Source organism: Anabas testudineus, chromosome 15, assembly GCF_900324465.2.
Source record: "Anabas testudineus chromosome 15, fAnaTes1.2, whole genome shotgun sequence".
Taxonomy (NCBI): Eukaryota; Metazoa; Chordata; class Actinopteri; order Anabantiformes; family Anabantidae; genus Anabas; species Anabas testudineus.
The window spans coordinates 14,427,846-14,448,898 of record NC_046624.1 but is presented as its reverse complement, the minus strand read 5'-3'; the positions used below and the strand labels follow the sequence as shown (position 1 = coordinate 14,448,898).

The following is a 21,053-nucleotide window of genomic DNA, read 5'->3' as shown; positions in this document are numbered from 1 at the left end:
GAACCCGTTCGCCTGCAGCTGTGTACTCTTTTTTAACGTTGTCTGCCGTTAGTTGTTTTAATATACACATATATTTCATTTGTAAATCTTTCATCGAAAGCTAAATAGTGAACTACAGACTTCCGTCAGGCTGTTGTGGCGCACGGAGGAGCGCGCCGCGCTGTGGCACGGTGCACGCGTGATGTCACTGATCACATATCATTAATGGATATGGATGTTCTATCATTTATAACCTCAAGTTTACCATGAGCAGTAGTAGCACCAATAGTCCACTTTCTAATAAAGCAAGGGGAATATAATTAAGGCAAAAGAGTCAGGGTTTATGAGCTGTAATTAATGCATGGAGGGATTACTGAAGAGGGTTTAACGGGCACAGGACCAAGAGCAGGGACTGGGATGACTGAAAGAGCCACAAAACATTAAAAATAAAACACTAAGCAGTCACGAAGTGAAGCACAAAACTACTGAAGAGATGCACAAAAAGGGGAAAAAGAGTGAAACCACCACAAACAGACATAAAACATCAACAAAGGGATGAAAAACACGATCAAAAGATGCAAATCAAGCACAAAGAGCAGGGGGAAGAGAGTAGTATGGGTACTTTACATGGGTTAATTTACCTTAGTTTTATGGTAGTTATGGTAATCTAAGAATCACTACTATATAATCTGTGATTCAGTTCATAGGACACCGAAACTATAAAACCCTGTTTGTGATGTACATTTTTACAAGACATGTATTCATGGCAGGCAATAAAAATGAGCCCTGCATTAAGGAAGGTCATAAATGATCACATAAATATAACTGCTAATGCACTGTACATGGTTTTAATCAAGCTCCTGGGGCAGTTCACTTTTTTTTTTATCACAATATAAATATCAGTGTTCTGTTTATATAATAATAAACAGGACACTAACAAGCATGTCACTCAACCAGCTGTTCCAGTGGTTACTTACTAGTCTTTTATTAATTTAGGTTCTGTGTCCTTTGTTTTCTGTGCTTCTTCTTTGCTGTGAGAGATGCTTGGTCAGAAAATGTTTCAGAACTAGTTTGATTTAAAATACATTTTGTTCTTTTGCTTATACCAACCATACAGTACTACAGCCACTAGAGAGCAGCCTTTTCCATATTTTTTCTTGAGCTCATCTTTTCACAGGTGTCCGCTTTCCTACACATATTCATTCTGTTTTACTTTCAGTGTGTTTCTTGAATACAAATGAGGAGAAGGGACTGTAAGTGTCACGAGACGTGCAGTAGGTGAGACCATACGTTCGCTCTCTTGTGGAGCAGTGCCAACTATGATAAAAAACACTTCCCCCAAAAAATATTCTTTTCTCTATTCATCTCTTATATTCTCTTTCTCAATAAATGCAGCCATCGTGTACTTTCCCTCATGTTCCATCTCAGCGCAGTTCAGCTGCACAACATCTTGAACTAACGCTGACTTCAGATACCTGTGCACTCGACTGCAATCAACAGGGGGGGCTTCTGTGAAGGGAAGAAAGTCAGGCAGACTGGGAAAAGCAGAGAGGAGGGGTTAGATAAGGCAAGAATGTAAAATTAGATGGATCAAATGGAAAAAGGAGCCAGTGAGACAGAGAGAAAAAGGAATCTAGCAACAAGGAAAGAAGAAGAGCGCTAACAAGGGAATAGGAACAGAAAAAGGACTGGCAGAGGCCCTGGTAAGACGTTTTTTTCTCCAGCAGTCAAGAAGGACAGAAAATGACTCATTAGACTGTAATAACTTCCTGATCTGAAAAGCTGAAATGTCCTCTCCATGTAATTCAACCCTCTGTTTCCTCTGTGATGGTGAATTATTGTGACTCAGTAAGCTGCATTGTTTCCCGCTCCATTACCAGAATGACTAGTAAACGTTGGTAAATGACACCACAGAGGAGATAAGAATGAGAAAAATGCATTGCTGGCAAAGCATTATCTGTGTAAATTGATATTCATTCATTGCTATTTATTTTTAATATTCTACCTGAGGAAATTTAAAGAATTATGCTGCTAGAGAGATATGTGGAAAATGTGTCTGTCATCCTTATTTTTTGTTTGTTTGTTTGTTTGTTTGTTTGTTTTAGCCTGCTGGATGTCTCAACCATGAACCTGAGTTTGACCTTTATCTTGTTTCTGCCCTTGAGCCTCCACACTTGTACATGCATGGTGAGTCTAACTTCATCTGTGGCTTATGCCTAAATCTATCTACCAAAACACTGAAGCTCCTATATGTGGATGTGGACATGAGAACAGCTAAATATCTAACGGCTGTGCAAGGTACAAATGGATCTTGTGAATATTTTTTTGTATAACGATTGGAGCACGCAACCTCTCAGGAATCATGATTGTTTTCTGACAGGCACTAAAGGTTAATTCCTGTGCTAAGAAAGTGTGGTCGCCCAGTATGGTCAGCAATGCACCTGTTTCCTATTGGAGCTGGGAGGGTTTGGGGGGCAGATGTGGATCTGGCACCAACTACAAATGTTCTGGAAACATAAGTTTGGAATTGGGGCATACATGAGGGGAGATGGATCTGATACTGAAATCTACTATGGTATTTCCACTGTGGACCCATTCTAGTACACTTTCATTACCCCACGGTAGATTTTGGTAATGGACTAGAGAATAATGATCATAGTGCTGATCAAAAGCCTCTTTGTGTTGCGTATCACAGTGATGAAAACATTATTGTCAAGTTGGAACATGTAATTTTTAAATCTGATTCAAAGTTTAGGACAGAAGGTGAATAATGAACAACAAGTTTAAACCTGAATTTAGTTCATACCTCTGGAATGACAATTAAAAAAGTATATGATCCTTTCATCCGCTGCCTACAGTTCAACATAACAGAGAAATATCAGAAAACTGTTTCCGTGTGTGTGTGTGTGTGTGTGTGTGTGTGTGTGTGTGTGTGTGTGTGTGTGTGTGTGTGTGTGTACATGTCAGGGAGGCAGAGCCCAACGCAGACAGAGACAAGCTGAGCAGAGCCTGAGACCGTATATTGGCAGAGTAGAACCAGGTAAGAATTTAAAGTACAGTACAGTAGGAATACATTCTAGACCACATGCCATGTGTTACACATTTTAACTTAAATATAATGACAGTATATTCTTGAACATGGAAGCAAAGGAAGAACTGTATCTTGCTATGTGCACGTCATTTAATTTCCATTGCATGTGTGCACAACGTGACATTTTGGCCCAAGAACTGAAGTGTAGTGAGGGTTTAGAATCAGGTGGTTGTCGTTTAGTCGCTTTACCTTTTCTTCTTCTAACGTATCCCGTTCATCCACCACTCCAGTGCTTAACTAAAACCTTATGAGACTTTTAGTTATGTGTAGCACTTTCTACACGTTTAATCAGTTTGGATAGCTGCTTCTTAATGTTTCAGAAAAGCTTTGTGAGCTGCTGAAATGCCACAGTCCAGCAGGATCTTGGTGCCAAGTAGTTAAGGATAATGAAGTCCTCGTCCCCAAGTGTGTCTGTCCACAGTCCTGTACACGGTAAATACCTCAAAGCGTTTAAACTTACCGACAGTCCACTTGGGATTTTCTGTGTTTCTTCTGTGTACGTTGTATGATCCATCCTCACATGTAATTGTGCACACGGGCACTGACTCATCTATTCAGGCAGAGGGCACCAGTGTGTAGTGTTCTGGGAAAGACCTATGGGAATGAATGTTTGCTGCATAAAGAAGCCTGCAGAAAGAGACGCCACATTGGACTGGCTCACACAGGACCCTGTCTGGGTAAACACACACAGCATTAGATTTTACACAGTATTTCTACAGCGGACTGCAGCCTTTCCAAATATGTCTTGTTATCCACCTTGATCAGTCCCTAAGGCTAAATGCACACAGGAAGAGTTGGGCCAGTTTCCTTATCGTCTCCTGGACTGGTTTCTGCTCCTGAGTCGTATGGGGGAGTCCTATGCAGCTGCTGCCCCACCCCAGAACTGCCTCAGCCACACCCAGAGGACACAACTAGCACAGGTAGTTTATGTTTGAAGTGAGTCTCAGTAATATCATTGTAGGATAGTAAACATTATTCATGATGACCTCAGTTAATGATGACGCAAACTAATCTAAATCCACAACACAGCGTAATGCTGATGAAACTACAGCCAGAAGAAAAACACAGGGATTACTTTCACTCCCAGTGTAACTGAGCACTGAACGTAAAGTTGGTTTTTGACACCAGACACCTTCATCGTGCAAGTACACAAACTGTGCTTCATGGATTGTCTGGACAGAAATCAATGTTAACAACCTACACTAAGTGGCAAGTTCTTGTGTTGCTCGTGGTGTGGTCATCCACAGAATGAGAAAGTGGCTCTCAAACATCATGTATAAATAGGATTTGGTCAATAATACCTAAATTATTCAATAAGATGGTGAATAGAGAGATAACCTAATACCCTCCCACAGGCCGCCTTGACCTCTTGGCCTCAAATGAATTAAAAGAAACGTAATGCATCATTTTGATAATGTGACATATTAAGAGTCTTTGAGTAATAATAACTCTGTAGAGCCTTCTCTCCTGAAAAAAACACTAAGAATACACAGCAAGGCTGACATATTCACAGTGACAACACTAACACGATGATTTATAGCAAGTATAATGTTTGCTATGTTCACCATAATAGCTCGCTAACAGCTGCTAATTAGCGTTAAACACAGTCATCAATCATTGTCATAGTTTTGCACACATAGAACAAAGTATTGGACAAATTATGTGATACATTAAGTGATTACATATCATCCTCGCAGAGACTTGGCTGTCCCAAATTTTCTGCAGCCCATCCAGTGATTGTCAAGACTGAAAACTCCTTTTTTCAGCAGGTTGACAAACTCTTTAAGACACTGTATCGTCTGAAAACCATGAATCTCAATGGAAAACTGTAACAATACATGTAATAGATGTTGAGCTATGTCAGTCAGCTGACATCACCATCCCTAGAGCCGCATCAATGTAAATGTTCTTCATTGCAATTTGAATGAAATACCTATTCTTGTTTTCCAACATGCAAATATCTCTCTTCACTCTCTTTTCGTGTCTCTTTATAGCAAAGATTTGCCTTTTTGGACAAGAACAAAGATGGCAAGTTGAGCCGCCGGGACTTGAAGAAGCTTCACTACAAGAAGATGCCACTGGAGCACTGTGCAACACCATTTTTTCAGTAAGTCCCATCTCCAGCAGCTTATGCTACAGAGATGCTTCCAAGGTTTTCAGTATCAGAAGCAAACTATAAGATGATTAATTTCATTAAATCAAATATAAATTAATTCATTAGTGGCGTGTTTTTTCTAAAAGGTCAGAACAGAGAATAGCATCATAGCATGTATTACTAAATGTGACTGAGTGGTCAATAAGGTAAGGACCATGTTGCCCAGTATGTGCGCATCACTGACACGTTATGTCATACACAGGTTCATAATGTGAACCGTCTGTCTCTTGCAATATGTTATTTTTCAGCTAATTACTGAAACAGCAAGGGTTAAAAATGTCACACCGCGATGCATTTCGCCCCCGTTCTGTGACCAAGCTGCACCTCCCACCATGCTGTTCTCTCTGCACGCCATCTATCCATTCATCCTCCATGCCAATCTCCGCTTCCTGTGGCCTCCTCCCCTCCGATCTCATGACCACACATCTCTCCATCATCGTCCTCCTCCTCCGTGTTGAAGCACTTCTTCTCCCCTTCTGTGCTTCCTAATTCCCTTTCATCTTTCCTTCAAATAGAGTTATCCTCCGTCTGTGTCAACCCTTCCATTTTCACCCTTCTCTCATTCTCTCATTCTTTCATCCTTCCATATTTCCCCCTTTCTCTTTCATCCCTCCTCCCACCCAACCCCCCATTTCTCTGCCAGTCTGCAGTGACAGGTTTTGTGGGAGTAGGGCTGGCTGTGTCAATGTCAAGCCATTCCCAGCAATGATAATGTTTATTACCCACTGTGGCTCCCGCTGCCCATGGATTAACACAAATTGAGGGAGTACCCTTCAGAGATAACACTGCAGGGTGAACTGAAAGACAATGGCTGTTAAAGAACCTTAAGGTCTTTATTGTCTGCAGATATCTTTATAAATATGTCTTTGTATAAGAGTTTGTACATTTGCACGTGTTTGTGTAACTGTTCTTTGGACTGTGTCATGTCTTATACTTTGTGCTGTGTTTGCAGATCATGTGACCGTAACAGGAACAGGAAGGTGACCCTGCAAGAGTGGACAACCTGCCTGGTGGATCACTCTGAAGCCTGGTTCTACCAGTTTATGTGTTAGTCAAAACCTTTGGTCACAGTTCTAGATCACTTATAGGCTCTTTCACTGTAATTGAAACCCAGATTAAAATTAGTCTATTAGTCATTATATTGTTATAATGTCTGAAATATTTTGTACCTAATTTGTCAGAACAAAATAACCCTTTTTACATTTTTATCTTTATTCACAGCAATAAGAATGGGTTCTCCTAAGCTGTGTTCTAGAGGAAAAGAGAACCACCTTTGACATGAAACTACGACCATGAACTCCTGAATATAGTACTTCGATGAACTCTCTGAAGACAACCTCATTACAGTTACCTGATCCTGAAGCTACAGGACGACATTTCTACACAGTGCTCACTCATCTGCTTTTGCTCTATTGCAGCTTGTAACATAATGATTTATCGTGTCATCAAATTTGAAAGTCTGCTGCTTGTCTGTACATTTGTGTGTGTGCTTGAATCAGACAACCTGACCACCAGTACTGTTACATCTGTGTTTTAAAAGGGCACAGACAACAGGAAATTTTAGGGCCCAAATTACATGGAATACTTTGAGGATTCAATTAAAGGGGAGGATGACGACAGTGCAGCCAGACAGTGTGATGTACAGAGAATGAATAACTAGATAGGAAATAAGGGGAAAAGAAGTGCTTCGTCTGAGATGACGTGACCGGAGAAGAGATAAAGCAATAATAAAGGGGAGAAGGGGAGAAATAGAGAAAAGTGTCATAATGCACTGGAGAAGAATGAGGGAGGGAAGGGGCAAAGCAAAGTGACTGGAAGGAGGGAGAAGTACAAAGTGTGTTTGTGAAAGATGGGAGGAGGTAATGCACTGTAAATGGGAGTTGAGAGTAATGGAGTAATGCATAAAAAATGGATCAGAAATGAGAGAAAGAGTGAGAACGGAGAGGGAGAGGGGGAAGGGATAGCTGAGAAAGCCGGAGGAACCGAGGAGAAGAGGAGATGCAAGAAAAAAAGGTTTTGATGCTTCAAAACATTTCCCTTACAGCCAGCTCTGTAAATAGCATCTGTGAGCATGATGCAGAATATTTCCAACACTTGACCTCTGTCAAGGTCAAAGGAACTTGGCTAATGCAAGCTTGCTGATCTTCTGTATGTTTATCTGTCAAATATAATACATAAAAACTCTTGTTGCATCTTGTTTGCTTGCTTCTGTGTTGTGCACGGATTTGTGTGTGGTTGTTTTGGTTCTACTAGATAAATAGGGAGATGTGTGTGTGGCAAGGGGTGAGTTGTTTGGCGTGACTGGTTTCTCTGGACTAATTAGCCTTCAAATTTAGCACGCCTGAAGGATGAGGAGGGAGAGAAGAAGATGAAGAAAAGAGGCGAGATTTCAGGAGGAGAAGCAGATTCAGCACAGGCATGAGACAAACAAGGACCAAGACCTGATGCTCTGGATGTTGTGCAAAAAGAAAGTGCATCATCGTAAATATGACCATTCCAGCAGACGTTAACCACAGACTTTTGATAAAGAAAAACAGACCACTGCAGGGCTTCAGTTCATGTCGGTGTATGGCGTGAAAAACAAGTTGAAATTGGTCACGAAGCATGAAGAAGAAACGAAAACAAAGAGATTAACTGCACTGAACTGAGAGGAAACTGTACTTGCTAATGATGAGTGACTGCGGAACAGCTAGCTGTTTGGTCCTGTCTATCTGTACACAAAGTCCACCCCCCCACCAACTCCACCAACAAACAACTCTTCTCAATCGCTCCGTTATTCCCCAGGGACTAGTCCCTTTATCTAAAAAAAAAAAACAGTAAAATGAGTTATTGGGGCCACCCCTGGAGCATAGCCTGCACACCTCCTCCTCCTCCTGGTCACTGCTGTTATTTCTTTGTGTGTCTTCATACCCCCCTAACACTGTGCTAATAGATTCCCTCTCATTACCTTTAGACCACCATGTCTACATCCTTCCAACCCCCCATCCAAACACAGAGAGGGTAGTCGGAAAATCGAGCCACCTAATCCTAAGTTACCTTCCAATCACACACACACACACACACACACACACACTGTTCACCTCTAGTCCTACCATCCTCACGCCTACTGTCAGATAGAGGAGGAGATATCAGTGTGCCACCCACCTCTCTAACCTTGTCCTCTCCACTCCTCCCTCTTTGGGTGCTGATCAGTGATTTGATCTGTGACGGCTTGCTTGCATCTCTCTTTCTCTTCCTCTCTCACACATTTATACACACACACAAACACACACACACACACACACACACACTCCCAAGGGACTCGAACAGCACAGGAGCAGATGGGCGGCTGGTGATGACATGTTGTTAAAAATAAAGATTCCCGTTAACCCGTTGTCAGCTAGCACACCCTCTCTCTCCCTGTCTCCCTCCCTCATGTCCCCCCACTTCATCTCATCTCTCTTTGTCGTTCTCTCTCTATAACATTCTCTCACCATCAGAACCTCTTTCTCCCTTTACTAATCTATGTAGACCATTACTCAGTACAACAACCAACTAATTGCACTGCTGAAATCAGACTGGTCGATACGCCAAGACCCCCTGGAAAACGATATTTAATACATGGTTGTCATATACACAGCTCCCTGCATTATGCATGGTTTGTAAGCACACTCAATAATAGATGAAAAGGCCAGTTTTGCAAATTTCTTTTCATGCAATTATGCCAAATGAAATTTTTACTCTTACTTTCTGTCACTTTTCTGCAGATAGAGTTTGTCTAGTGACTGCATGTCAATAAATTATTAAATGGCAACACAAAGGGGGGCTGTGGGATCAAACAAAATATTCAGGCCAGTCACGATGGCTGTGAAACAGAGAGAAAAAGTGTGTGTGAGAGCTTGTGAGCATGTGTCACCCAGGCCCGTGCACCAATTCCTGGTCTGACAGATGTCTGACAGATGTCCAAAGTATTAGGAAAGCAGACAACAACATAATTCTTAAATAACATTTTCTCACTAAAACGGCATAAAAGTTGTTAAAATGCAGCTCATACACAAAGTTGAATATGTGCAGTAATCTCTTTAAGGTTAATCACCACCCAATCTTCAAAAGCAGCCGCCATATCGTGCTCTGCCAGATTGCCGACTTTCAGAACTTCTTAGGGACTGTAAAGTGGGCCAGCGAATGGAGAGGGATACAGAGAGGGAGACTAGTGGCTTTGAAAGAGCATCCAGTCACAGCAAATGGTCTTCACAAAAAAAAAAAAAAAGACCAGTTGTGGCCACTAAAGTGATACATTTATTAATAGTCCTCATGTATCATATTTTTTATTCTTCTTTGAAGTGATGTTGCAGGAAGAAGTGGGGAGAGAGACACAGAAAGCAAGGGAGAGAGGATGTCTTTCAGATTTTAGCCTGTGGTCAAACAATATTCCCTTTGGGTGGAGTGGGTCCCATTCACAGCGACCTCAATAGCCCGACACTGAAGTACCTGGTGAATGGGAGAGAATAGGCCCCATCGTAGAATGGAGAAGGGGGACTTAGCACACAATTTGGCAGGCCTCCTTCTATTTTCCTGATGATATTGTTTAAAGAGCTCAGGGCAGAGGACGGTACATGAGGCCTACCTTTGTCTGGAGATGAGAGAGCTGGGTGGGGTTGGAGAGCCACTGATACAAATGCACCACCATTCCCACCCCCCAAACAGTCCTCTGAGATCTACACAGGGCCTATAGGTGGATAACATAAAGCTTTCAGTATGGATGTCCTGTATACACATTATCCATAGTTGCTTGAAAATTTCCAGTTCACGACATTGTGCACTGATGCACTGTAACATGCCGGAGAGCAGGCTTTTAATGTCCCGGGACTGAGAATCATGTCCGAGACAACAAATAATAAGACACTGAGAGAAGTATCTTATTATTTCACCCTAATTTCAGCAAGACTGCGTCAAGGACTTAAAGGCTTAAATAAGTCACATGTTCAAAACATGAGGAGTTTTAATGTTAAGGGAATAAACTTGTTTTGCCTCGTGTGAGATAAGAAAAATCATAATACTCTGATGTCTACACAGTATTTATGAAGCAATGGTTAGCTTAGCTTTGCACAAAAACATATATATATATATATATAAAGCTGGTGTAAAGTGGTATAAAGCTGTGCAAAACCACAAAAGGACACACGTCACACCACGCTTCAGATCTTTGGACTGGCTTCCCTGCGAGTCAAAGCCCGTTGCCTACAAAATGGTCAACTCAACATCACCAGCTCACCTCAAGTCCCTCATGCTGGTCGACAATCCCTCTCGCTCACTGCGCTCTGCAAGCGAACAACATCTTGTGGTCCCTTCACCTCACCTAAAAAGATCCCAGGCGAAACGTTTGAGCTCTGTGGTTCCACGATGGTGGAACAACCTACCCACCTCTGCACGCTTAACTGCCTCACTCTCAACTTTATAAAACTTGCTGAAATTAAAACTCTTCTGAACCTTCTTCTGCACTTAAAACCTAAAAAATATGCATATATACAGAATGAGCCTTCCATTTGAAATCACATTTATAGTGTTTAACTTTGAATCCAACACTGTCTCCAATGACATTTCACATATTCCAGTTATTTACAACTGAGTAAAATGGTATACATATTTATTATTTCCACCCTGGTTCAAATCTGGCTGGGAACACCATACCCCCTCGTCCGTCCTGTGCGTCCTGTTTGCCTCTCTTCTGCCACTATGATCAAATAAAGGCAAAAATATTTGCAGAAACATCAGTAAATCAGTACTTTTGATTTAACATGGTGAAATTTTAATTAGTTTTAAAGCCACGAGGCAAACAAAATATATGCATAAATCCAAAAGGTGACTCAGGAGCCATTCTCCCATTTAAACATATTCATTTGGAGGCAGTATAAGCACCTGATTGAACAAGCGATAAGGCACAAAAAGACGGTGTAACCTTTAACATGCTGTGTGAAGCCCTCTCCTGCAGAGATGTCATCAAACTAGATGGAGAACGGTTTATTGTATGTATTTAACTTTTACATCCCCTCCTCTCTGCTTAGGACTGTTATTGACAACACACAGACAAGTTCTCTCTCTCTCTCTCTCTCTCTCTCTCTCTCTCTCTCATCACCACCCCCATTCAGCGACCTCACCGTCAGCCCCCTCACACTCACCCACTCGCTCCCTCACTCTCAGATTGCACATACAGATACACAAACACACACACACACACAATCACACATGAGCCCATTTGAATTGCAAGTGAGCTCTGTTCACTACCAGAGAAGGTAAACAGAGGGAACAAGTGAAAAGAACGGGAGGTGGGAAAAGAGTGACAGAGGCAATCCGAGAAGAAGGGAATACAGCACTCAGTGACCGGATGACATTCACACAGTGTTTAGCACGACAAGCCCCCACATGTGAAGGACCCAGACACAGAGAGACAGAGTGAGGAGGGAGCGCTTGGGGAGCCTTGTACTACACTAGGGCACACAGGAGCCGGGACAGCCCTGAAGGGACACCTTAGCCCTGATGAGACACGTAGGGAAGTAGGGAATGAGCTGTACCCCATGGGAAAAAGAGTCAGTGGAACACCCAACAACAACCTGCTGTCGCTCCTCCTCTCCTCGCGACCGGATCTCATCCTCCTTTCCTCCTCCTCCATCCTTGCTCCCTCTCTCATTTGATCCCATCTCTCACTCCCTGCGCCCGAGAGGGAGAGCGTGCACTGAGAGAAGGTAAGGGGGATGCATGCATGCATGTTGTTGTCCTTGCAGAGTACTGTATGTGTGTGTCTGTGTGTGTGTGTGTGTGTGTGTGTGTACATCAGTGTCTCAAATTTCAACTGGATGTGTAAGTCAGCAACTTGCCTCTTTGGATCAGTTCTTTTTGGAGTGAGAGTGTGTGTGTGTGTGTGTGTGTGTGTGTGTGTCGTCTCCGGAGGGTTTTTAAAAGCCGAGACAGATGCAGGGCACTTTTATTTGCAGGATGGTTTTCATCTTGACAGCATAACGTTTTTGCATGTTTGAACAGTGTGTTCATTTGTTAAGTGTGTGTGTTTTATTGCTCATCGTGCCTGTCTTTTCTCTCTGACAGCCACAAAGACAGAGTATTTCTCCTGTCATTTGAGCGGGACAGGGATCATAGAGAAAGAGCAGATACATTATGTGCATCAAGAAATGGCATGATATTGTAGGACGGTGTGTGAGAGAGAATATAATAGTTAAGTGGAATAAGAGATGCAGGCACAATTGGACAAAGAAAGTAAGAAGGACAGCAGAAGCTTTCATATATTTCAATGCACAGACAGCAAGGTAGAAAATCAGCGGGAAAATCCTATCAAGTTCCATGGTCATTGCATATTACCCACTATCATCCCATCAACCCCCACCATGATCCACGGGCCAGTTTTTTGCCCACAGTATTTTGGGGGGACAACAGATCCTGCAGGGCCCACCCCATGCCATTTAATCTGTCTCTGCCCACAGATAACAGAAGGCAGATGGTCCTGCCAGAGCACAGGGAGATAGAAGATAGGTAATACAATGTGCGGACAGATAACACACAGCACTCTACCAGTCCCTCTGAAACTGAGCCTGCATCAACTTCTAAATAAAGGGGCCAAACGAAGTGAAAACCAGACGGAAAAGGACGAGAAGAGAGAGAATAAATCAAAAATAAATAGAGTGAGGTCTTTCATTAAGCATCCATAATAAATACAGCCAGTTGACAGTCTGGGATAAACACAATGGACATAGGAAACTAATCTAAAAGAAATAACGCTGTGTGGAGAGTGAACAGGACCATCAAAGTCATGAGGTCCTGTGTTTAAAGGGGAGTGTGTATTTATTTATAGAGGGCGGTAGTTAAGTTCACTAAGCTCCCTCTCTCTGTAAGAACCAGCCCTCTTGCCTTATGAAAATTCAATTGACCATAATTTGCTGAGGAGCTGTATGCATATTTTATCAGCGGGTGCGTTTTGAAGAAACAAGCCCGTCAAGCTTTTTTTGTGTCTTCATTTTTACCAAGATTGAATGAGGGCGAGTGTGAGAGGAGCTGTGAGGTTTTGCAGCCATCTAGTAATATGTGACACATTAGAAGTCATTCGACATGGGGGCTAAAGTAAACACCAATCAGCTTCATGTGTTTGCCTAAAGCACCAAAACTAATTCATTGCAACCTTGTTGCATGGCAAAAAAAATCTGATTCCAACCCTCTCCTTTCCAGTTGCACTTTCTCCACTTTTCCTCTCTCCTTCTCCTTCCCTCTAATTACTCTAGGATCCAACGTTCTTCCCTTTTTGCTCTCCATTTCTACAGCCCTCCCTCCCTCCCTCCCATTTCAATCTGTCTCTCTCCCACTGCATGACTCTCAGTTAAAGCTTTATGGGTCGTTCACTCTTTCGGTGCAAGGATAATGAGCAGGCGCCTCTGTGCGACTTTGTAGCTGTGCGGCGCTTTCTGAGTTAGGATCTTAGTGCGTCCCGGGGCCCGAAAGACTTAGATGTACCTTCTGTATCCACATGCATGGTTCCACTGTGATTGTCATCTGATCTGTAGGGCACAGCACTGACATAATGCACCTTGTTAGAAGAAGGCGGGGAGCCTGTTTGTGAAGACGGTGTGACTTTGAACAAATGTGTTTTCTCTGGGGAGAAAGAAAAACAGTAAGACCTGTAATCATCCTATCTGCTATCACTATATCACAACCACATAAAAATATACATGTAAAAAGGCAAGAAGAGAGGATTTATTTAAAGAGATAAAATTAAAGGCAGAAAGAAAGAGCCATACAGACAAATCCAATACAAGTTCCTGTTTTAGGCGTTACATTTATCCGTCTGACTGCGTTAGAGAACCTCCAGGTGCGGTTTGTGTACTTCTTTCCCCACAGTATAGTGTCACTTTCTCCTGATAAAATGGTACTAATACCCACGATGAAAGATATTTGGAGAACAGACCCATTTGAACTCGCTAACTAAAAATAGAAATGTAAATGTAAAGGCATCGACTTAAGAGTGATATTAGCATCCCACTTCACACTTTGAAAAGTGGTGCGATGGGTGATTTTTTATAGTGAGTGTCAAGCTGTGCTACACACATATCCCAGAGAAATATAGCATGGCAATTTCTTTTCCCCTGCATGAATAATTCTGTCTGAATAAGATGGGTTTTTCTTCATATCAATGAATCATCAGCCGCTACAGCTCTTTCGTGTCTATGTGAATGGTACAGTAGGAATTTAACTAAGTGTGTTTGAAGGCTTTACTGTGTGTGAGTGTGTGTTGCTGATGGGCTCTGGTTGATGTTCTTGACCTTTCCACCATCCGTTTTCAGAGCCTGGGAGACACCCAAGACGTGACTGAGGAAAGTCAAAGCAAGAGACAAAGAGCAAGAGCAAGCAATGGCACCTCCATTCCTGTCCTGGTGTCTCAGTGTAGCTTTGACACTGTTTTGTGGGTCTTCATGGCCCCATGTGTACTCAGCTCTGGCACCTGACAATGAGGTGCCACTTCGCCCCACTACATGGCTACCTGAAGGAAAGATCACCTCTATAACTCTCCCCAAAGGACGAACTCGCAGGTAGGGTGACAAAACTCAAATTTATGTGGCCTACAATTAGGAAGAGGTCATGATTTGGTTAAAGACAAACACCAATAACCTGAGCCAGCTGTAATGCCTGACGGTGATCTGCTAATCAGTTGTGGAAGATGTGCTCAGATCCTTTACTTAAGATGGTACAGAGTCGAAATATTCTGTTGGAAAATAAAAAGTCATGCACTCAAATGTTAACTTCAATAAACGTGCAGATGTATTAGTTGTCTACAGCTGTTGGCAACAATGGCAACAACAATTTCCCCATTGGATCAATGCAGTATTTCACCCGTCGATTATCCTAATTACTCTTCCTCATAAAGGTCATGGGGGTGCTGGAGCTAATCCTGGGTGACACTGGAGGAGAGGCAGGGTCACCCTGGACAGGTCGCCAGTCTATCACAAAGCTGACATATGGAGACAGACAACCATTTACACCTTAAATTTAGTGTCACCAGCTAACCTAACCCTACCTAACCTGGTCTGTGGGAGGAAGCCGGATTACCTACAGAAAACCCACACAGACACAGGGAGAACATGAAAATTCATCGGCTGGCCTCTGAATTTATGTGTGATGACTTTTCCTTACTTTTCCTACTCTGCCCTTGTTCACACTTCAATAACAAGTCACCAGTCATCCTCCAGCCACCTTTTTTGGAGACAGCACCAGCACCACTGCAGAGAGAGCAAGAGGAAGTGGAGCCCATTTGGCCTGAACCCTGCACAACAGTGCCAGTGCGTGCTTTCTGAAACTGGGAGCTGAAAATTGGGAAATGCATCACCCTGTGTGCTGCAGTCTGTCCACCAGTGCAGTCATGCAGAACCACACGGCAAATAATGGAGAGAAAACACTGATTCAGAAATTAATCACTCTATTAAATAAGCTGTGAAGCGCCCTTGAGAATGACAGTGTCGCACATCTGTTTGGAAGCATCTGCCATCTGCACAGAATCATAAATAATGTTGTTTGTCAGAAGGAGAACAAATATTTATTAATAAATAACCATGCAGTTAGTTCAATTTCATGAAGGGTAACCAACTGTGAAAAAATGAACATTTTACACACAGTTTAAGTTCCAGTCTGTCTGATTGTAAACTGGTTCATATTAAAGAACGGTGATTCTTTAAATAAAAATAGGACCAACCCACTACAGCACGAATGCTGACTGCCCTTCATCTGCCACTGAACTGCTGCAAATCTGTGATACAAAATGCAGCAACACCGTCCTTTAAACATGTGATTACAATAAAGTTTTTATACAAAGCACGATCCCCGACAGCTACAGCAAACAGACAGATATCCATCTGAAACAGTCAGTGCAGTCTTATCATCTGATTCCCAGGTCATCTCTCCTGATCCGCTATCAAATGTCTGATCAGCATGTGTTCCAATGGAAAGACAGTGATTGGCAAATGTTTGAAGCACTGAAATTGTCAAGGTTTAGCAAAGAAAATTAAAACCACCCCTCTGTATCTGCAAATCTCATTCAGCAAAAAGAAGGAGTGCTGCACAGTATGCACTGGAAGATATGTTGTCTTCTCATCTATCACTTTTGCAGCTGAATGGAAGCGAGATGTTATCTTTTTGACGTTCCCCGTGAAGAATCACACGGTTTCTTACGGTTATCTGTTGTGTTTCTCCACAGGCTATACTTCACGCTGAAGAAGAAGGTTCCAGCAATGTCGGTGACTGTCAGCCCCTGTGACCTTCCCATTGAATGGAGCTTGGCTGCCCGCACCCTGAAGGACAAACCCCTGAAGATCCAGCAATGTGAGTGAGCACCTTCAGATATCGACTCTGAAGATCATCACTACATCTTCTTAAGCCATGACGATCAATTAGATATTATCACTCTATTAATTATAAGGCTTTAACAGAGGGCAAACACTCTAATCGGACTTTTCTGTTTGCAAACTAGAGTTTACCCAATTTTTGATGCATTTAAACGACTAGATCAGAATCATCAATCAGAGATATGAAAAGAATGATTTCCTGAAACGCTCCTTATGTACTTTTTGTTAGTCTTTTAGAGGTCATTACATCAATTTGCCACCACTGTTTTATCACATTTACACACAATTAAATCGATTCCCATGAGCTATTATCATATCACATCTAAAGTATTTTCAGAAACCACTGTCTCCAAATTCAAGACAGACAAGACAGATATTATTTTTATCCTATGTCTTTTCATCAGCAAGATAATCCCATTTATTAAAGTTAAAATATATATTTTTTAAATGCCACCTACTATTTCTGACAGGAACAGAGACTGGGACTGTGGCATATTTGGTTGTCACACTGTCATCGGGCTGTAGATCTTTTGATTTACACACATCAAGTCAAAAAGACAGAGCTCTCCTTTCAAACAGTGAACAAGCAATAACCTGTCTGTGCTCTCAGCTTGCAATATATTGTACTTAGTACTCCAAACTACTGAATAAAGTGTTCCATAAGAACTTTTTCAGGTTAACTAAAGTTTTTCTACATGGTAATTTAATGGTATAAAGTTATAAAATGACACATGAATCATTCAAACCTTGAGCTCATGAGCCGCCATCACCAGCCTGAATTATTCACTTTGATTCTGTAACATTTGGTCTCATATGAGGAGTGATTTTTCATCTCGAGGAGAGATGAACAGTAAAGATGAGCGGGGAAGGTTTTTTTCATGTGTATTTGTCAGTTGCATCACACGTGAAGTGAAGAGTGTGCACTTCAGAATGAAAACACTTATGAATGACAATACAATGCAACCAGTTTTGAAGTGGCAGTTTACATTTTATTTATTTAATTATTCATTTTTTAGGCGTTCGGTTTCTTTACAGCTAGGTACTGATTGATTGTTCAAGCACATCATGCAACATGTACCTGCAAATGTGCAATTCAGTGTGCACAATTTCTGCTGTTACTAACATTTGTTAAATCACAGTGATTACTGACACTCAGTAAATAACTATGAGTTGCTTTATTCACCCTAATTTTAAACTATTGTTGCTCATGCTAGAAACATAAGCTTTAACATAAGAATTCTTGGAAAAGTGATTAAAATATAAGAAATTTAATTATTATTTTGGAGTTTGGAAACCAGTATCTTTGGCTAAAGTTATCTAATCAAGGACACAATCATCCTAGCTTGACATAGCACAGCATAAAGAAATAAACAGCTATCATTACATGGAAACTTCAAAAACAGATTAAAAAGGGTCACATTCAGTTCTCTGCCTGGCAACTTCATGGTGACGACTTAGTGTAAGTTACACTAAGCTAAGCTAATCACCTCCTGGCCCGAGCACACAGACATGAAAGTGGAAGTTATCCTGTCATTTAACTCTTGGAAAAAGAGTGAATAAAGTTTATTTTCCAAAACACTGAAGCTTAAGACTGGAAACTAAGAGAGAGCTGTAGAATGAGTCATTCTTTCTTTAGATCATTAAAAGATTCCCTTTAGACATGTTTTAAAACAGATCAACATTTTCTGTTTTGAATAATATTTTCTGTCTGGTTTGGCCATAAAATCTTAAAATAACTCATTAAATGTTTGTCCATTTGAATTATTATTATATTAACTTCACTGAAAAGTCCATTCTGAATGTGTGTCTGCTAGACGCTGCCAGTTCCAAATGAGTTGTAATGTCACAATATCCTGCCTGAGGACTGTATCCAGGACTTTGATCAATTATATGTTTATACCTATGTCCTCAACTGTTTTCATTCCTTTCAGGGAGCACCAAAAAGAGTATGCCCGAGGTGTGGTGGCGCGGTCCAGGGGCGGAGGATAAAATACACAGCTACACTGGCAATGTGGTGAACACTTACAGGGGTCCTACCTATCCTCATGCTTCTATCTATATCCTGAGGCTGCGCTCCAAACAGCAGAATACAAGAGCTACCGTGTTCCTCCATGAAGGCCTGGGGCCTTCAGGTGCCTTCCCTCTCCTGCCAGCTGACCCTCGAGTTCACACACTAGGTGTCGGCATGACCAGTGTCACCCTCAGCTGGGCGCCCAGTGCCTCCATAACCAGCCTGCCACAAACACAGAAAAGTTATGATTACTGTGTCCTCATCAACAATCAGCAAAACTACCCCAGCCTTTGTGGAGCCCAAGAAGGCACGAGGAAAGAAAAAGACCAGATACAAGAAAAGAAGGAGAGGAAGAGGAGAGTGACAGTGTGGCCAATCCTCAAAGAGTGGTGGTGGCAGCAGTGGGATGCTTATCCTGAATCCCAGAGTCCACCTTCTCCCCTCAATGATGAGTATGCTGACCTCCAATGTGTGTGTCAGGGGACAGAGAGCGTCTGCACCGTCTCTGAGCTCCTACCTGACACCCAGTACTACTTTGACGTCTTTGTGATTGACAGGGTGAACAGAACTAGCATGGCATACAAGGGGACAGTTGCACGAACACACGAGGAGGCTCGGCCGGCGATCACCTCGCTGAGAGAAGGAGAGCTGAGGTGGGTGACCTTCCCGGACAAAGGCTCCTACTCAGAGCAGTTCTTTAGTTTTCATCCTCGAGGCTGGCAGCAGAGTGGCCTCCTTACATTACAGAGCTGCAGTGGAGGTGAAAAGGTCAAGGTCACAGTGTCCAGTAAAGGTCGGGTTTTGACCTCCCAGGCTGTGGGGGGAGATTTGGCACACATTTGGCTCCAGGGAAGTCCTTCCTATCTCATCCACTTAGAGAGAGAAGGTACTTCCTCAAGCCAGATCTCTGCTGCTACAGATCCAGCCTTATCGGGAAGTCTGATGGCATCAGTCAAAATGCAGACCTCCTCAGCCTATCACCGCCGAGGGGTCCCATCTCTGCCCTCCACCTTGCAGATAAAATCCTTCAACCGGTTGCGTGGATGCAACAGTGTCACCCTGGCCTGGATGGGCACAGAAGAAAGAAGCTTGTACTGCGTGTACCGCAGAAAGCTGAGAAAAAATGAGCCAGAGACTGCTCTAACTGCGCCCTGTCTGGGGCCAGAGTCTCGCTCAGACACCGAGAGGGTTCTCTGCAAGTATTTCCAGGAGCTGAATCCTCGACGGGCCGTCACTACAGCTGTGATCGGGGGCCTGGAGCCAGGGATGGCCTATGTGTTTGATGTCTATCTAATGAGACGCTGGGGGATCCCTATCAAATATGCCAGCAAAATGGTGAAGACTAGAAAGGAATGTTGAGCTGCTGCCCCCTACAGGTGGATGTTAGACTGTCCCAGTTGTGAGGGAAATGCATCAGTCATGGACATACTGTAAAGACTGACCATGAGAATGAAGCCATTTGACTGTTGTGGAGAGACAGTTACCATAACAAGGAAATATTCCCTCTGGAGGAGGAATGGTTGTATTCAAACTCCATTTGCACTATTCATGCAAGTGGATGGAAAGCATATGAAAAGGATCTGCACACCAGCAAATGTTCATAATATTTACAATAGAACTCTCGTGCTTTTGTCATTTTGTTTTTCATTGTTGATCATGATAATGATGTGCCAGTTGTCCAAGTGCTTATTTTGTGTCTGAGTACAAAGGACAGCTGAGGTTTGTGATGACAGAAAGTCAATACAAAAACAACAACTGAGACTGTGCCAAATATGCAACAGAAACAGATGGGGCAATAATTGGACAACATCTGAGACAGGGGGTTTGCAGTGTATATCTCTAGTGCTGCATATTGTACAGGCTTATAAACACAGATGGGTGCAATCTACAGATGCTTAGTTCAAAGTCAGTGTGTATCTTTGTGTTCTGCTTTCGCATGAAGCAGTGAAAAATACTTAGTGACTTGCTTCGTTGTCTTTGATGTATTCTTGTGCTGCTTCAAACGCACCAATAAATACTAAAGGTATCTGTAGGTCCCGGACTCTGATGACTCTATGTATGCACAAAGCATTGTCAAAGTAGATTTTTTGGGCTACCAAATTGTTTTCATATATTTTATGCTTTTACTGTAATATATGTGGCCTTATGGATGTGGTCCAGTGATATAAACTACTAATTTGTGTGGGAAGATTACAGTTGGTTATTTTGGTAAGTATATGGAGCTGCATTAAGACTAAGTCTGGAAGTAGCCATACCATATCGTTTGAAGACAACGCTGTGCTATCAGGTAACTACACCATTTTATTTACTAAGGAGCAAACATTAACAGGTTGCATAAGTCAAATCACATTTTGCAGTTTGGTCGCAGGATTCTGATGATGGACTGCAAGTAAGTAAAGTATATAGGATTACAGTGTAAAGCTAAACAGAAAGAATAAGGACACT

General features: G+C 42.3%; 2 protein-coding genes across 2 annotated transcripts; both read left to right on the top strand.

Moving 5' to 3' along the window:
* The first annotated feature begins 1,570 nt into the window (after nucleotides 1–1,570).
* LOC113159284 (SPARC) lies at nucleotides 1,571–7,353 on the top strand. Its single transcript, XM_026355900.1, has 9 exons — nucleotides 1,571–1,682; nucleotides 2,085–2,166; nucleotides 2,947–3,019; nucleotides 3,391–3,502; nucleotides 3,629–3,747; nucleotides 3,836–3,990; nucleotides 5,065–5,177; nucleotides 6,178–6,272; nucleotides 6,447–7,353. Exons 2-9 carry the CDS (start codon nucleotides 2,104–2,106, stop codon nucleotides 6,500–6,502), a joined length of 786 nt encoding a protein of 261 aa, XP_026211685.1. The 5' UTR covers nucleotides 1,571–1,682; nucleotides 2,085–2,103; the 3' UTR covers nucleotides 6,503–7,353.
* A 4,485-nt stretch (nucleotides 7,354–11,838) lies between these two features.
* Nucleotides 11,839–20,625, top strand: ndnfl (neuron-derived neurotrophic factor, like). Its single transcript, XM_026356098.1, has 4 exons — nucleotides 11,839–11,947; nucleotides 14,546–14,791; nucleotides 16,450–16,574; nucleotides 18,529–20,625. The coding sequence occupies exons 2-4, from the start codon at nucleotides 14,613–14,615 to the stop codon at nucleotides 19,965–19,967; spliced, it is 1,743 nt and encodes a 580-aa protein (XP_026211883.1). The 5' UTR covers nucleotides 11,839–11,947; nucleotides 14,546–14,612; the 3' UTR covers nucleotides 19,968–20,625.
* Nucleotides 20,626–21,053: the final 428 nt, after the last annotated feature.

Bases quoted from the DNA above. Each gene is read 5' to 3' on its own strand.
- LOC113159284 (XM_026355900.1), top strand. From the start codon at position 2,104: ATGAACCTGAGTTTGACCTTTATCTTGTTTCTGCCCTTGAGCCTCCAC. The intron at 3,991-5,064 runs GTAGTTTATGTT...GTCTCTTTATAG, and splicing joins AGAGGACACAACTAGCACAG to CAAAGATTTGCCTTTTTGGA. The intron at 6,273-6,446 runs GTTAGTCAAAAC...CTTTATTCACAG, and splicing joins CTGGTTCTACCAGTTTATGT to CAATAAGAATGGGTTCTCCT.
- ndnfl (XM_026356098.1), top strand. From the start codon at position 14,613: ATGGCACCTCCATTCCTGTCCTGGTGTCTCAGTGTAGCTTTGACACTG. The intron at 14,792-16,449 runs GTAGGGTGACAA...GTTTCTCCACAG, and splicing joins CCCAAAGGACGAACTCGCAG to GCTATACTTCACGCTGAAGA. The intron at 16,575-18,528 runs GTGAGTGAGCAC...CATTCCTTTCAG, and splicing joins ACCCCTGAAGATCCAGCAAT to GGAGCACCAAAAAGAGTATG.